Here is an 18,406-nt window from a genome sequence, read left to right on the forward strand (position 1 = left end):
ACTCCTGAATATCCTGTGCGAGTTCATGCTTCGTGTCGTAAAGTGTACACAAATCCTTCTTGTTATTAAGAAAGACCTTAAAACGGCATCTGAAGAAAAGGAAGGAATCGACCAAGCATGTCGCCGACGCTCTGGTACACCATCTTTTAATTTTAAGGACAAGTGTTTATTTTGTGGTAGTTGTGTTCGACCTATCAATTTAAAAACTAAGTCAGTTGTGTTGGTTCGAACACTTCAATTTCGTGGTACAATTATAAACACATGTGCATCAAGGAATGATTCTTGGGCAGATGAAGTTAAAACACGTCTTCTGTCAGTTATCGACTTACCCGCTGCAGATGCTCAGTACCACAAAGTTTGCAGTACTAGTTTTCGGATTGGACAATGTATCCCCCAGTTCCGGAAGACCAGCTAATTATGCGTAACATGAAGCTTTCACAAAAGTTGCCAAGTGGCTAGAAACAAATGACGATGAATGTCTCTCCATTAAATTTCTGTGCAAAAAAAATGGATGAATTTATACCAGATGGACAAGAACTATATTCCCAGAAATGGATGCAGCAAAAGCTGTTAGATAATTTGGGAGACAACATCATATTGTAACGGCCTAAAATACTGTAGGATACCAGTGAAAGCTTTTTTGTTTTTTGATAAAGAATAACTAGCCCGACGATCAGGACCAATGGGACACGATGAGGAAATGACAAACACAGCAGGAAACATTGAAGGACAGGTGAAGCGAGAGTTGTGGAAGCACAACACGGCCACGGAAACAAACAGGTTAGATTGCCACGCGCGCTCAGCTGGCGCGACCTTGGTCACAGCGCGGCGAAACTCGGTCATAAGCACAGGGAAGGAGGGGGAGTGTGTAATGACATCAGAAGCGGCGCCGAAGCGGAACTGTTTATGTTATTAACAAAACACGCAAACAGGGTCAGGAGGGGCCTCTTATACCGGAAGATTTTATTCGAGAAGTGAGAGTCACAGAGTCAGTGGGAAGCCACGCTACTCCGCAGCCAGGACGACGATTGGTGAGTGACCAGCCACGATGCGACGACGGTTCAATACTAGACAGCAGCACAACGGCTTTAGGCTCATGTAGCTTGTAATAGATCGTATCTCTCTCTCTCACTTCAAAAACTAAAAATACTCACTTTAACAATCACTCGGTCGACATTATTAATAATTTAAAGTAAACCATCACGTAACTTGGGATAAATTAGTCTGCAACAGTTGGTAATAAGGGAAAGGCACATACGAATCACAAGACAAATGAGGTTAAGAATAAGCTCTAGGAAATGGCCGACAGCATGGTTTATTTATTAACGACAGTATCCCTGATAGGAACGACTATGGTTCAGTAATTATGTGTTATTAATAGGTTATAAATCGTACTTGTAAAGACCCAGACAGTAGAGAATTGATATATGTGTTGAATAAACTGTTAGTTGAAACTGCTGAAATAAACCTGTTCTTGTGGAAACGTTGACCCTTAACCTCTTTATTTGAAATATTTTGCAAATAGGGACTCGTCACCCTACCTTAAGGACTGTTTAAGGAAAAACACTAGTGGTGGAACCGCCCCCAGAACCTGATACTCATGACAGGGCCGTTACGATATCAGGAACACAGACGATCCCAGTAGATTCACTTCCATTCCCTTTCCCCATCATCCTTCACGATTCATTTCATTATCAACTTTTCATGTACATATTCCCTTCATTTCCATCTTTACGGTCGACACCGATAAGAGTAAGTCGACGGCCGTAACAATATTTATACAAAGAAAGGGATTGGAAACGTTGGTTACAATGGGCTGTACAGCAGCAACAATAATAAGAAATTACCATCGTCAACAGAGTGTTTAAGACATTGAGCAAGAAAAGTATCGGCTTATAGAAGCAGCAGCCAAAATAATAAAGACTGATATAATGCTGTTACCAAAACTTTTGGATATTTATCCTTCTCCCAGTGATATAGCCTCTACTGAAAGGAATGAAGAATTTATACCTCCTAGTCTTAGGAAGTTTCTGGATGTCGTCATAAGTAAAAGAATTGAAAGTAACGATGATGCACTGAAAAAAACTGCTATTGGACAAGCAATAGTTCAGGTTAGCAGACCCAGAAGTTTGATTAGCCCTATACTTCTTGCTATTGGGGTGCAGCTACATTGAGAGTTTGCATCAAGGGAGCTTGTAGATGAGCTCTACAAATTTGGCTTCTCTCTCATATGATGAAGTGCAAAGGTTCGTGAAATCATCCATATTGAATGAAGACAAAACTGTAGACGTATCTCCAGGAGATTTCAGTCAGTGGGTTGGAGATAATGTTGATCACAATATTGCCACAATTGATGGTCACAATACATTTCATGGGATGGGCATCATTATGTGTTCAACAAGATCAAGTAAAGACATATTTTTGGGCCACAATAAACCTATCAAAAGATGTAATGCTTTTAGGAGAGCATCTGAAGTAGTAGCGAATGCTCATATTCCTTACAGTTACTTTTCAAAGGATGCATCAGCTCTGAGAAAAATAGTATTTAAGCCAGTAGAATGCCACCCTCTTAGTGTCACTGGGGATCATGCAGGAACAGTTTCTACTAGCTTTTTAGCACAAAGATTAAATGTTGATGTTCCAGTAGTAACTTTTGACCAGTGCATTTACATGAAAGCAATCAAAGTGATAAATTCTAAGCCTGATGAATTTCCTTGCTTAGTAGTTCGTTTAGGTGGTTTTCATACATTAATGTCGTTCCTGGGATCGATTGGGGATGTGATGGCTTGTTCAGGCATTGAAGAAGTTCTTCAAGAGGTATATGCTGATAACAGTATACCCCATTTAATGTCAGGAAAAGCATTCTCACATTCTTTACGAGGTCACTACTTAATACATGCATCGCTTGTAGCATTACTTATAGCAGATGTTTTGGAATTCAACACACACACAGAAGTTGAGTGTATTGCAGGCAATGATGGCATGGATATCACAGATGAGAGTCAGCAGAAGTTAAGTGATTTAATCAAGCTGTTTGATGGACTCTTTCAGAAAGCTACGTCAACCACTGACGCGCTTAAAAGTCCTATTCTGAATTAAATTATGGAAAAACTGGAAAAACGAAAAATTGAACTAAGTAAAGAAAGTCAAACAGCAAAACTGTGGATTTTTGACATAGCAAAGGCATTTATTTGGTCTGAAAGGACAGGGAATTTTCAGATGCATCTAAATCTTGCAAACGTTTGCTGATTGGAATCTTGCAGAAGCAAAATTAGTGGCAGTTGTGCGTGACAATGGACGGAACATTGTGAAAGCACTTGAAGAATCATAGTTTGAACACATACCATGTTTGGCCCACACGCTTCAGCTAGTTGTGAATAAGGGTATCTTGAGTTCACCATCAGTATCTCATTTGACTGCAAACTGTAGACGTGTAGTTGGTCATTAGAAACATTCAGTAGTAGCATGCAAACTTTTGAAAAAGGCCCAACAGACTTTGAATATCCCTCAACACAGAATGATTCAAGATGAGCCTGCTCGCTGGAAATCCACCCTACACATGATGGAGCATCTTGTGGAGCAGAAGCAAGCTGTGATATTGGTAGACACTGAACATCAGCTGCCTGTTCAATTCACAGCACATCAATGGGAGTTAATGCAACATGTAGTGGGTCTTCTCAAGATTTTGATAAAGCTACATTCACTCTAAGCAGAAGTGATGTGACTTTATCAGAAGTGTTGCCCATTGTCACAAGTACATGGCGTGAGCTTGAAAAACCTTCAAACATTACCGTTGTTCAAAATTTGAAGAGTGAACTACTTACTCATTTGAAAATGAAGTGTGAAAGCTACGAGACAGAACCTTTATATTGCCTAGCTACTTTTTGGATCCAATATATATATATATATATATATATATATATATATATATATATATATATATATATATATATATATATATATATATAATCTCGTCCTTAAGGAGATACTGCGGAGTGATCATGGTTAACTTATCTTAAAAACTCTAAAGAAACATATAACTCTTACTCTAGGCTTACATACAATGGACAAAACACTCTTAACTTTAACTTAAATTACCACTTAAACTATTTGGTTGCACCCTGACTCTACACAATCAGTGGGTCGCATACTTATAACATTTAACATTCCCGCCGACAAAAGAACAATGTCCTCACAGGTGATGAGGCAGATGAAGGGGGAGGAGTTGGTAGCCTCGTGCGGGCACGCACGCTGATAAGGTTACCGCTGTCAACAGACGCAGCACGTCATTTAGGCCGTCGGGCGAGGTGAAAGTGGGGAGGGGTGTCTGTGACCTTGTGTGGAGGATGTCTGATAACATGTCGCGCGGTAAGGACAGCTGGGAACTGCTGGGCGACGTCTTGCGCGAAACTTAGATTAATATTACTTATAAGGATTTAAAATTAAAGTTACTTATATTCGCGCTAAAAAAATATAAAGATTCCCGCTCAAATATTTATATTAAAAAATCAAATATCTAAAAATTTACTTTACTTTATGTTATTTTTACTGGGACTGTTTAGAGACAAAATCACACACTAATAAAATAGAAACCACCAGCTCTGCTACCATTTTTGTGCTGGGGATCTTTAAGGTTTCAAAAGGATATGAGAAATGAACAGAAACAAGGTGTGATTCCGTCTGAATATAATTACTCCATACTTAGGATACTTATAACAGATATAATTTCAACACATAGATATGTACAACACTTAAACTGAAAATTATTGATCTGAATAAATTTGACTAGCAAGATTAGGTTCAGATTATCCTAATGTTGTACCAGCTTTTAAATAACCTACCAAATACAGATAGCCAGACATGAATGGATTTGGGTCCAGTTTCGATACTACACCGTCATTACTGAATTGTCAAGGTTTGCAACTACCGGTAACTACTAGCTCAATTTGTGGTAGGGCAGGTTCTTCGGCCATTCAGGACTGCTGCGTAGATCGGTGTATGGTCGCAGGAACTTGTAGAAAGGGACGCTGCAATAGAGTTCTAATCCACTACGACTGCCGTAGGCTACGACTCATTGACTGGATCGGCGACACCAAAATGGTCCTGAAAAACCTGGTACAAGGAAAGTTCTCACCACGAGATGGCAGGAATCAGATGTAGAAGTCGCGATGCTGGAAGCACTCGCGAAACGCCTCGTATGTCGTGTTAAGGCGTATACCCTGTATTCTGAGGTAGATGAACTCAGAATTCTCCTATCTGAATACTCCGTTTACACTGTAGTATCTAACTATCGTAGCGGACACATCTTCTTGTTTCCTTTGCGGGCACAAGGTTTTTGACAACACATCGCAAGGGAAACGTCTTCTCTCGAACATGGCATCTTAGAATCCTCCTCTATTCCTTCCTTTTCAACCTCAACTTCCCAGGAATTGTTGTAGCAACCAGCGAGCTCGCAACTAGCAGGAAGAAATACTCAGCAGTTGTAGTAAAATCCAATGTACGGTAATTAAACCTGTGTTTAACTAATGTAAAGCTTGCAGAAAAAGGAATAGGCGTCCAAAGAATAATTAAATGAAGACAATAAATTATTAAACTGCTGCAATTTCCAAAGACTAAACATACTGGCTGGCCTTAGCTATCCATATTAGTGTGATTGCTGGTACAACTTATAATACAAATGCATATTTAAATATAATAATTAATTTACAATAAACATGAGATAATGAAATCAACCTGTAAACGGTTGACTGTTTACAAGTGCTCCATTTTTCTTTGGATGGATTACCGTGTTACTTCGAGGGGCGGGTGTACTGTACTCTGTTGGACAGGAACTTGGTTGGCAAAATTGGCATTTGGCAAGTGGCATATTGCGCGCAAGGTCATGCGAGTCACATGCATCTTTCTAAAACAGCGCTGCTGCCACGATTGTTTTGGGTGCGTGTAGTTTATTTATTTATTTATTTTCATCCATTTGACCATACAGACATTTGTACAAATGGTATAGGACTCGTCAACAAATATAAGTTAATACACAAACAGTATTAGTTAAATATACCATAAATACAGACATGGGAAACAAAAATAATAAAAAACAAAACTGGTACAGGTATATATACAGCCTCTAAAGATAAAAGTTAAAAATTTGACAGTTGCCATTGTAAACAGTCAACCGTTTACAGGTTGATTTCATTATCTTATGTTTATTGTAAATTCATTATTATATTTAAATATGCATTTGTATTATAAGTTGTACCAGCAATCACACTAATATGGATAGCTAAGGCTAGCCAGTATGTTTAGTCTTTGGAAATTGCAGCAGTTTAATAATTTATTGTCTTCATTTAATTATTCTTTGGACGCCTATTCCTTTTTCTGCAAGCTTTACATTAGTTAAACACAGGTTTAATTACCGTACATTGGATTTTACTACAACTGCTGAGTATTTCTTCCTGCTAGTTGCGAGCTCGCTGGTTGCTACAACAATTCCTGGGAAGTTGAGGTTGAAAAGGAAGGAATAGAGGAGGATTCTAAGACGCCATGTTCGAGAGAAGACGTTTCCCTTGCGATGTGTTGCCTAAAACCTGGTGCCCGCAAAGGAAACAAGAAGATCGTGTCCGCTACGATAGTTAGATACTACAGTGTAAACGGAGTATTCAGATAGGAGAATTCTGAGTTCATCTACCTCAGAATACAGGGTATACGCCTTAACACGACATACGAGGCGTTTCGCGAGTGCTTCCAGCATCGCGACTTCTACATCTGATTCCTGCCATCTCGTGGTGAGAACTTTCCTTGTACCAGGTTTTTCAGGACCATTTTGGTGTCGCCGATCCAGTCAATTAGTCGTAGTGGATTAGAACTCTATTGCAGCGTCCCTTTCTACAAGTTCCTGCGACCATACACCGATCTACCCAGCAGTCCTGAATGGCCGAAGAACCTGCCCTACCACAAATTGAGCTAGTAGTTACCGGTAGTTGCAAACCATGATAATTCAGTAATGACGGTGTAGTATCGAAACTGGACCCAAATCCATTCATGTCTGGCTATCTGTATTTGGTAGGTTATTTAAAAGCTGGTACAACGTTAGGATAATCTGAACCTAATCTTGCTAGTCAAATTTATTCAGATCAATAATTTTCAGTTTAAGTGTTGTACATATCTATGTGTTGAAATTATATCAATTATAATATTACAATACACAGGGTGTCTACCAGATCTAGTAAATTAAATTCCCTGATTTTTCCAGGTTTTCCAGGTCTAAAACTGAATTTTTCCAGGTTTTCTTTAACACAATTACGACATTCCAAGAAACTGAAAAAAAACTGCATTATATTACATTGACGGGTTTCAAAGTATTTCAACTTACTTAAATTAGTAAAAAAAATTACCTTCTTCCAAACGTGGCCAAAGTGACTCAATTGATGGCAAATAAAACATGCTGCTACAAATATTTCACACACTTCCTTTTGCAAAAAACATTAGTAAAAGGAAGCTCCCATCAATTTCGTAGTGACTCAACTTTTGCGTCTATTGCACTTACTTCAGAACAAGCCAAATCCAACATTCGAGCCTTCTTCAACTTCAATGCCTTGATCACCTCTTCAACTCTTATTTTTTCTGCCTTCTTGTCTGTAGCTTCCTTTTCTTTTTGTTTTGTTTGCAGGGCTTCCTTAATCCTACAACTAGCATTTCTTACATACTGTAACATGGACTTGGTGATATCAACATGCTCTACACCTCCAGAACGTTGAACAAAGTCATACATCTGTCTTTGTGCGATCAGTATTTCTTCCTGCAAGTTTTCAGTCAGCAGATTAGAATTCACTGAAAATCCTATTTCCAATGATGCATTTCCATGGGAAAGTACCAACAGCATCCTCACAAACTTTAGAAGGCCTGTTTTGGAAGCTACTGTATGTGCCTTAAGAATGAGCATCCACAAGTGATCAAGGCGCCAGTCTTCTCGAGAAAAATACGAGAACAGTGCTGCAGAATCTTGCGAGGAACATACCAACTGATATGATCACTCAATGTTATCAGCTTCTTGTCCCGATAATCACCTGTTTTGTAGACAACATTCTAAACTGTACTTCACACGCTGTTTCCTCACACCCGAATTTAAAGCCACAGACGGACATAAGCAGGAAATTCCCTTGGTAAGATTGTACTTCAGGGACTTTTGTCCTGAAGTTTTTTTACCATAACCTTTAGACAAGTCCTATCATTTTTCTGTAACAGGACAGACTTTTCTGGTACTTTCTCTTTCTTGATGGCATGGCATACTGCATAACCCAACTTGATATTGTTAGCAGTCAATAGATTTTCCTGGTTATCTACATCCAATCGAGATACATTGCGTTTCTCCCGAAAGCTCTTCAGTACTTCCGGTTTCAAAAACTTTACTGCCAAAGCTAATAAAATGTCTACCAGTGAATCATAGAGAAAAGGTGCCATGGGTGCTTCACTTTGTAACATTGTGAGAAACAATTCCAGCTCTGATACCAAAAAGTGGAAGAATGTCAATTTTACTTTTAGAAGATTATCTTCAAGAGCACTTTTCACTACACTGAAAGACACAGATGAAATAGAAACTTCACTAAGAAATTTCTTTAGGTGGGGTAACGTTTTCATGGCACGCTCAGCAACTGCAGTATTCCATCTGATTGCACAAAATTTCTTGGGAAAAAGCTCTGATCCAGTTATTCTAATGTAATCTGCCCTCCTTGCAGGTACGTGCTTAAACAAATAGTAACTGTGCCTCAAAAAACTAACAACGTCCCATTGTGTAGCAGAAATTCCAGGTTTCGAAAGCACCATGGACCGTATGAAGCCCACAGCTACCAATTTCTAGCAACGATGGTGAATCTTCACCAAAAGTGTCTGTGGTATGTACATATTTTCAAAGCTAACAAAAATGTCCAGTTTACGTTGAGGGCATCCATGCATAGATACTTAAAATTAAATGCACCTGTCGGTATAATCCGAACGTGGGAAGCAATGCTGCAGCACGTCACGTCAGCAGGATAACAGACCAGCTTGAACCAGTTTGTATCACGTGATTTGATGCCACTTCCGAATCTGATGGTAAATAAAAGAAAATGGACGTGGGAACTGTTCGTTATTTGCCATTCAAAAATAAAAATGGGAGGGGATACACATGATGCCACGTCAATGCAAGCTGATCAATAAACAAAAAACGTATTGCCAACTACAACCTACCAAACCAAAATTCCCTGATTTTTAAAAAAAATCCCTGATTTTTCCCTGATTATTCCCTGATTACAAAATTCCCTGATATTTCCAGGTTCTCCAGGTTTTCCAGGGTCAGTAGACACCCTGAATACAATTAATACCATTTGATATTGCTTTAATTATGAAATGTTATCAGTTTTGATATTAATCGTACACGAGTACAGCCAGCCACCATACTTTGCCAGCCATTTAACATACATTACCCTTAACATACACTACACCGTACTATCATCTGTAATTACTCAAATATAAGTAACTGTGACGTGTTAACTGTGTCAAACGCAGTTGTAATAGTCATAGACAGAGACACACGTTCGCGCCACACACTAATCAAAATACCGCTAATCAAATACGTTTTTAACATAAAAGAGTGCATGTTAAACAAAATAAATGGTTTTCTCGCCTTTGAAATATGTATGTTTACTGTACCATACTCCAAATTTATCCCGTTTAAAAATTGGTTGTCTGTAAAGTCTGTTTAAGGACGATAGTTTAACGTGACGTCATAACAAAACATTGATGAAATGATTGCATACTTTTATGAATAAAATTGAATAATTTTTATTTTAATAATAAAGGAATAATAACTTTTCACTTCACTTTATAAACAGTCGAGTGGACGAGAGATAGATGCGGTGCAAGCGTACAATGAGCGTAACGGGACACAGTGTAAAGGAACAATGTGCGTAACGGGACACTTTTTTGTGCGTGCAGCCGGCGTTCATCGATTTATTAGACGTCACGTCAAAAAGTTTATTTTTTCTGGAAACGTAATGCGCTGTCAACTTCAACTAGCGCAACCTGGCATTCATGAGATTAACTGACCTCGAAAGCTTCTGACCTTTCTCGCCAGATGGAAGTAGTAGCATAAACATGGCTGTATAAACATGCTCCACGGATATATTAGTGTAATTTTATTGCTTGTAAAACTTTTAACTAGACATAAGAAAACAGGCATCAAAAAATTGAATAACTATTACGAAAAAGTGAAAACTAATGGTTTGATTTATTCGTTCTTTTATTAAAATTATACAAGTGCTGAGATTAATTATGTTGCATTGTGTTTGATACAAGAGTGCCTTGATGTAAGTTTTTGGACATACGCCATTGCTAAGAACTTTTTCTGTTGAAGAAAAACTAATAAATAAAATAAATAAAAATACACAAGAAAGACAAAAAAAAACACAAAATTAAGCAAACAATTGCTGTTGTCAACAAGAATATAAACACCACAAAATATTCCGAAACAGAAATATGGTCAACAAACAAAGAAAAAAAAGAAGAAAAAAAAAACAAAGAAAAAAGTACTAAGTGAACAAAAAACACACAAATGATGACAACACAAAAATATTGAAACCAAAATAATTCAGCACAACAGTTGAAACGAGACAAAAACACGACAAAACGAAAAGACAAAAAAATACAATAGTTTTACCAAAACAGAAACAAGCGACGTTTCGGGAACTGCTATCTGCTCCCGTCCTCAGGCAGAGACGCACATGGTACGGAAACACAGGTGCGACTCAAAGATAAAGATAAAGATAACAAGAGTGCCGTTGCTATTATGTGCGTGTGTAAATTAAAAAATTTTGTGGATGAAAAAGAACGCTACTTCAAAAAGAGCCCTAATTAATTGACGCTAGTCGAGCAGCGTTACTTCGAGGGGTGGATGTAGCCGGCGCAATTAACTTTGTCATACGCGCTTAAAGTTTATACACACATGATAATGGTCGCTTGTATACAAAAATAATACGACACGGCATATAATATGATTTTTGACTCATGACCACTGAAATCAGCATAAAATTCTTGCATTATACGTCTGCAAATACAATATATTTTGCAGGTATGTTGTCTACTTTCTTCCGATGTTCAAGAAACGAAAACAATTTTTTAATAAAAAGATTTATCATAAATAACTTCTGCACACACAAAGATGCATTATTATTATTACTTACCATCCGGACGAACTTTAACAATATCCACACTATACAACACGCAAAAATAAACTGGATGAAAATTTAAGCATGAGCGGGAACGACCATTAATGAACGACCACAGTAACAAAAGAAACTGGGCGAGTCCACACGCCTTACGCAAGTGATTATCACGATTACGCGGCAACTTGTGTTGGTTGTTCCCATCGTTTACATTCAGCACTCTGCAGTAAAGCACCAGTATATTGTAGAGAAGCAATAATCACACGATTCACGATTGTGTTGCAGTAAAATCTTCGCTTTTTAATATTAATACATAAATGTTGTTGACGGGCGGGGAAAAGTCAAAAGTTCCGGGACATCGGGTTAATTTCCCGCACAATCCCCGTATTTTTCCCGGGCAGTATAATTCCTGTACAATTCCCGTTTTTCCCGTTTTTCCCGGTTGGTAGACACCCTGTTATCAATGTAACTTGCTAAAGTTACCTGTTTGCTGGCTGGTTTCGGTAGGCATGAAGCAGTGTTTACACTCACAGAGCCAGAGCTACATGGTCCAACATCAACAATTTCATGTTCATGGGCATAGTCTAATTTTGATTTTCAGCTGCATTTGAAACTTCTGTTGTATTTGGTACAGCAAGCTTGAGTCGTTTACTGTTTGCTTCGGCAATTTCAAATTTGTGCTAGCTGTCGAAGTGTTTCTTCAAATTGCTAGTGTTAAACAAACGTTGCCCTCGTGAATATGATTTCTTACAAAAAATACACACAGCTCTTGTTTTGTCATTGCTGTCTATAAAAAAGTAATTCCAAACATCTGATATCTTACTGCAACAACTTTTAGCACGTTTTTAAACACTTGACAAAAAGACCACATATTTTCAAACTGCAAACAACTTTAAAGACTTGAGTATAAAAATCAATATAAAAAATAGAAGCGAAATACAAACTATCTTCAAGAGAGTTAGCCCTTTATTTTCCAGTACACTGTTTTTTACCGCGAACAAATGTAAATAAAGATAGCGCTCTCTTAAATAAAATTGCCGCAAACAATGATAGTTTGCGGTGGTGGCGTCAATTTACGTCACTATACGACCGCGGCAATTGGAAACATTCATAATATCGATACAAACCTCTGGTACTTACCATACACGAGAGACGAGACATGTACTTACTCTATGATGTTGACTGTTATTACTAGGTGTGTTATTGTTACTATTGCGACGGATTGCGAGTGGAGTCATTAATGTGAATTTTAAGTGCTCCATATTTCTACAAATTTTTTTTTCAAATATCCTGTGAATTCAATGTCAGAAGTGTTACGTACGAAAAACGTAACTTCTTGAACACGAAACAAAAACAACTTAACCTTACTTTACCATTTGTTTACTATTGGCAAGTTGCAGTAACGACTTATATAATTATATTTTATTCTGATATAAGACTATTGGTTATCATAATTACTGCTAATAAGCTGATCTAGTAGTTGTATTTTGTACGATGGTGACTCAAAACTTAATTTAATAGAAATGAACAAGCAATTCGGTATCGAAAAAATGTATCGAACTTACAGTTTTGATACTCAATACTTTGCGATACTGTCAAGTATCGAAGGTATCGAGGTATCGAAAATCCCATCACTACTTCTATACTACACAAACACACTGCAACACTGCAAAATACAAATAGAAGCCAACCATTTCAATAAGCTGCAAACATACTGTAGCCGAAATAACGTGAACACTGTTTGCTAAACATAGTTAAAAATTGTAACGATTTACCGCGGGTTCGTAAAGGATAGCCCAATTAAAGATTTTATTACACTACACAGTTTTATTTATTGCCACTACTTATGTCACTTACAAAAATCTTCTAAAATGGCAAATAATTAATTACACTTAAAGAAAGATCTATTCTCCAGTCACTCGTTCCACACACCTCGCTGGGCCGCACCTCTGGCGCAACTCTCGCCGCAGCACCCCTCGTGGGTCTCCGCCGCGGGACTCCGTCTCCACACTCTGCCGCCGCCGACACACTTCCCCTTCGCCGAGGATCCGCTCGACTCCTCGCTCGCAACTTCGCTCAGGACTCCGCCACGCCCGCGACTCTATCACCCGGAAACTCTGCCGCGGGAGAGCTACCGACTGAACACTCCGAACTGACTTCTCTGCCCTGACGTCCTCGGGCATATATACAGGCCCCGGCGCAATTCCAGAACTCACGAGAGCGGCCAGGGCCAGTCGCGTCATCGTGAGCTGACCCGACGGCAGAAATCTCTCGAAAACACGTGTCGGCGGCTCGTGTAACTCAGCAGCTGGCAGGTTTCGGATGTCAAACTAACAGTGCCGCAGGAGGGAACGGAGGGCTGGAGGGAGATAAAGCGGCGACCCAGGTGCGCACGGCACATCTTATTTTACGGCAGCCACCAGCCAGCTCTGCACCTGCGCATGTCGTGGCCTTGCTCACATTCGTAAAACAGCCGCAACGGAAAAACGACATACCGTATTTACTCGCAAATAGGTCGCCATCGCAGATAGGTCGCACCCATAATTTGTGGTCTTGAATTTGGTATTTAAGATTCCCCCCATATAGGTTGCACCGGTAATTTAATGGCGCGAACGGCCGGCGCGCCGTGCACGAAACAGTTAACGGGTACTGTAAAACTCCGCTACTACGAGAGCTGATAATGGCGTGATAAATTGTTGTAACAACAAGTACTCGTAATAACCGAATATAGAAAATTGAAGTCAAGTTAGATTACTGACTTGTTAAAATGTCTTAATTGTAGACTATAACTCGAAAACAGTGCTTTGTATTGAAAAAATGCACAGAATAAAAGCCGTAGTAAATTTAATTACGAATAAAAAAGGCCTGTTATAATTTTTTATATCTACAGCGGTTTTCGTTTAAAAAGTCCGATTGGTCTGACGCGTGAGGAAGTTCCCGACACAGATAAGATAGTGGCTGGGGAAACCATTGCTTCTCCCCTTCCCTTTTTCTACTTGTTTGCCATCCAGGTGCAACATCGCCCTTTGTTTACCTTTTTTTTGTGTTTACTGCGTGAACATTTTCAACAGTTTTTTTTCCGTTCTTCGAAGATACCATTTAAATATTTCGTACTTAAGGAAGGGCCAACAAGGAAGCACTCGTAATTACCAGTTTAATTTAGGTAGTATAATTTATGTAGGCACTCTGTAGGTGCATTACAAAACTCGTAACTACGAATGTCTCGCAACAACCAGCACTCGCAGCAATGAGTTGTTACCGTACAATAAATGGAACAGCGGTAAACAAAATGGAACACCCTGCTTTCATGGGGCGTGTGGTCCAGGTTTCACCATAAAGGCGCTTATCATTGGTCCGACCTTGAATGGAATGTCCTGATTGGCCGTGTGGGAGGAAGGAATTTGAGCGTCCTGAAGATGCTGTGATGCCATTGTTTTATCTTGTTCAATTGTGTTAAGTTAGTAGAGTGATAACCAGAGTCTTTTTTTTTTTTTAAGTGATTTGCATTATGGAAAAGCGTAATTCGTATTCGGCGGCGTACAAGTTGCGAGTGATTGTTTTTGCAGAAGAGAATGGGAATCGGGCCGCGGAACGGGCATTTTCTGTTAGTGAGAAACTTATTCATGGCTGGAGGAAACAAAAGGATGACTTGAAAAACACTAATTCTATGAGGCGTGCGTTTAGAGGACCGAAACGTGGCAAGTTTCCTGAAGTTGACGTGCAAGTGACTGAGTACATTCGCGAATCACGGAACAATGCCTGCAGCGTTTCGTTAGAAATGATAATGTGCAAGGGGAGAGAGATAGCACGTGCACGGGGCATACCGCACTGCAATTTCAAAGCCAGTCGTGGGTGGGCAACCAGATTCATGCGACGTGAGAATTTTTCTCTTCGAAGGAGAACATCACTCTGCCAAAAATTGCAGAAGGACTTTGAAAACAAAGTGTTAGAATTCCACCACTTCGTTCTGCGGATCCGGCAAACAAATGACTACCTCCTCTCACAGATTGCAAATGCCGATCAAACGCCAGTTTTTTTCGACATGCCACAGAACACAACAGTCAACAAGAGGGGGCAGTCAAGTGTGACTATCCGCACTACAGGAAATGAAAGTATGCGTTGTACAGTAATGCTGGCAGTGACGGCCGACGGGCGAAAGTTGCCGCCTTATGTAATTTTTAAGCGCAAGACTCTGCCTAAGGGAGAGAAGTTTCCTCCGGGCATTCATGTCTGTGCTCAGGAGAAAGGTTGGATGGACGCTGAGCTCGTAAAGGATTGGCTTGAAACTGTGTGGGAGCGCCGGCCAGGGGGTCTTCTAAAACAAAAGGCCCTGTTGGTGTGGGATAGCTTCCGCGCGCATTTGGTTGAGGGCGTTAAAGGTGAAACTGCAAGAGTCAAGGACAGACATTAAAGTTATCCCGGGTGGCCTGACGTCAATGCTACAACCACTTGACGTCTGTGTGAACAAGCCTTTCAAGGGGCAGCTCCGTCGCCTGTATGGGGAGTGGATGGCCAGCGGAACGCAAGAGTTGATTAAAGGCGGGAAACTGAAAAGACCTTCGTTGCCCATGGTGTGTGAATGGATCACGCGGAGTTGGGCTCTCATCATGCCTGATATAATTGTGAGGAGTTTCAAGAAAACTGGAATCTCCTGCGCGATAGACGGTACTGAAGACGAAGCGATCTGGGAACAAGACAGCAACTCCAACGACGATGTTGATGACCCAGCTGAGTCTAGTGCGTCTGAATCTGACTCAGATAACGAGTAGATAAACACTTGGTGAGTGTTCAGAATATTATTTTGACTGTGATACTGTGATAATCCTGTAAATAATGACATATTTTTGATTGATTTTGTGCATATTTTTGATTGATTTTGTGCAATGTTTCCTTTAATTTTTTTTGTGTGTTTGATTTCTTGTTATGAAAATTCGCTTCGTTAATTAACTATGTGTACATTGTAAATAAATTTGCCTATGCCTATATAAACTTCTTTTTCGCATTTTAAAGCAAAATATTGCAAAAAAAAATTCCCCAAAAATTTTTCTTCACATATAGATCGCACTTCATTTTTTCCCCATCAAATCTGGTAAAATTGCCGCGACCTATATGCGAGTAAATACGGTATTAAGAAGTTACTAACGATGTTATGGCCCGTGTAATTCATCGAAACAACCAAGCTTTACATACACACCCGCCATTTAAAAAAAAAACTGTAAACACTAAACAACATTCCATTCTACTCGCGACTGCGCAGTTGAGAGGCCCCGAAAGGCGCATACAAGTGCGCATTGATAAGGCCCCGCATGGCGCATACATACCATGCCGCAAAATCCCGGCGCTACAAGTGCACGTTGGTAAACACGAAACACGAAAGTAAGTAAGCTAAGGTTTGTGAGGTACAGGACCAAATATCCATTATTTTTTATTTATGGGTATTATATTTTCTATACAAATCCTGTTGTTCCATGTATGTAGAGACCCTGCAATTTAAAAATAAATATATTCAGATCAGCAAAAACAACCTCCCGGTTTTAAGGGAAATTTCCCTGAGATTTCCAGGTGATAGTGAAATTCCTGATATTTCCCGGTTTTCCCGGTGAGTGGCCACCATGCAATAACATCAGGACTGATGGTCTTACTTCCCACAAGATAACATGAACAACAGCCAAGGGCATTACCTCGTTCTCATCAGACACATTGGAGTTGGATGGCGCAGAGATGTTCTGCGGCAGGACAGGCATGCTGCTGGCAATGTCGTTGGTGGTCGCTTGCTGCTTGCCGCCTGGCGTCAGCTGCAAGCCACAACCGATTACATACCCACTATTTCACTTCAGACTAGCCACACGAGCAGTGTCATCGCAGGTCTGTGTTGCCCACTGCAGGCAAACCGGTCAGCTGTCACTTGAGTTTACTAATAAATGAAGTGCACAGACCTGAAAGCCTACATTGTTCTTGCCTGAGGAGACAGGATCAGAATGGATGTGATGATACCAGTGACACATCACCATTCAAGTGCCTATATATATTTTTTCAATAAAACAATAATACTTTCCTTTTTAGAGTGTTTGAATTTTTAAATTTATTTAGTCATTTTTAATTTTTAATGGTGAAAGAAAAGGTATTTTTGTAATGGATATCAAGGAATAGTCAATTTCAAAATGTTGAGAAATTTTTTTGCGATGGTTAAGTCCCAATTTTCTCAAATCTGAATCTCGAATCTGAATTCCAAAGAGTACCCCATATAACTCCTTGAATCCGAATCAACGTCTCAAGGGTCCAAGATAAAATAATGTTCAAGTAATGAAAAATATGACTAGTGTTTAAACATTAAGTAATATTATTTAAATACTAGTAACATGTTAAAAGTACATCTTAGGGAATGGTAACAAGATAGGTATGAAAAAAAAAAATTGGCCTAGTAAACTTCAGAAGTTGTGTATTGCATTTTTAATTTATTTCCTAAAATATTAATTTAAATATTTCTCCTCAAACATTTAATTCTTTCTTTGAATACTAGGTATTTTAAGTTGTTTGAGGATTTGATTAGCACAACCGTAATTTTTTTTTTATAGTACTGTGTTATAAATACTTGTTACAAAAATATATCTTAGTGGTATATTTATGAATTATGATAATAGAACATAAAGTTCTGTTGAAAACACATTTCACAGCTATGTAATAAACAAACAGCCAATAGGTTTGCACAATAAATGTGGGAAGGCAGTTCCATCATTACCATCTTGCAGCAGAAGCATAGAGCTCCAACAGCAATACCAGAATGGTATAGATGTGTAAACATTAAATTTTTTTATCAATATCAAACAAATTCAGAACATTATTAATTCTTGATTTTGAAAAGAAATTATAACAGTTAAAATAAATGGCACAAAATTTTTTTTAGTTTAATGTTTGTAATGTTTTAAGTGATTAACCACTTGGGCCATATATGTAACATCATTATGCAATAAAAATTATAAAATAACCATGCATAATTTGTAATACTGATCACTGATCATTCATAAAAGCAAATGAAAGCCTTCTTTTGTTTTTTTTAACCAACTTTTTTTCAAGCAAAACATATACAACACACAAATTTTTGCCATTTAAGTTTAAAATGGTTAAGCAGTTAGCTTAGTTACTGATTTTTAGTTGTCCGCACCAACTTCACACCAAGCAGGAATAAGCTAAGTAAACAGGAATAAAACAAACAG

General features: G+C 38.9%; 1 protein-coding gene across 2 annotated transcripts in view; it reads right to left on the bottom strand.

The window, feature by feature from the left end:
* The window catches only part of LOC134540278 (G-protein-signaling modulator 2), an 86,234-nt gene that overhangs the window by 14,048 nt on the left and 53,780 nt on the right, over nucleotides 1-18,406 (bottom strand). For both annotated transcript variants that reach the window (XM_063382947.1, XM_063382939.1), the window contains exon 10: nucleotides 16,874-16,987. In XM_063382947.1, the coding sequence (XP_063239017.1) occupies nucleotides 16,874-16,987 (114 nt within the window). The remainder of the gene's footprint in view (nucleotides 1-16,873; nucleotides 16,988-18,406) is intronic.

Source organism: Bacillus rossius, chromosome 1 (genome assembly GCF_032445375.1).
Source record: "Bacillus rossius redtenbacheri isolate Brsri chromosome 1, Brsri_v3, whole genome shotgun sequence".
Classification (NCBI taxonomy): domain Eukaryota; kingdom Metazoa; phylum Arthropoda; class Insecta; order Phasmatodea; family Bacillidae; genus Bacillus; species Bacillus rossius.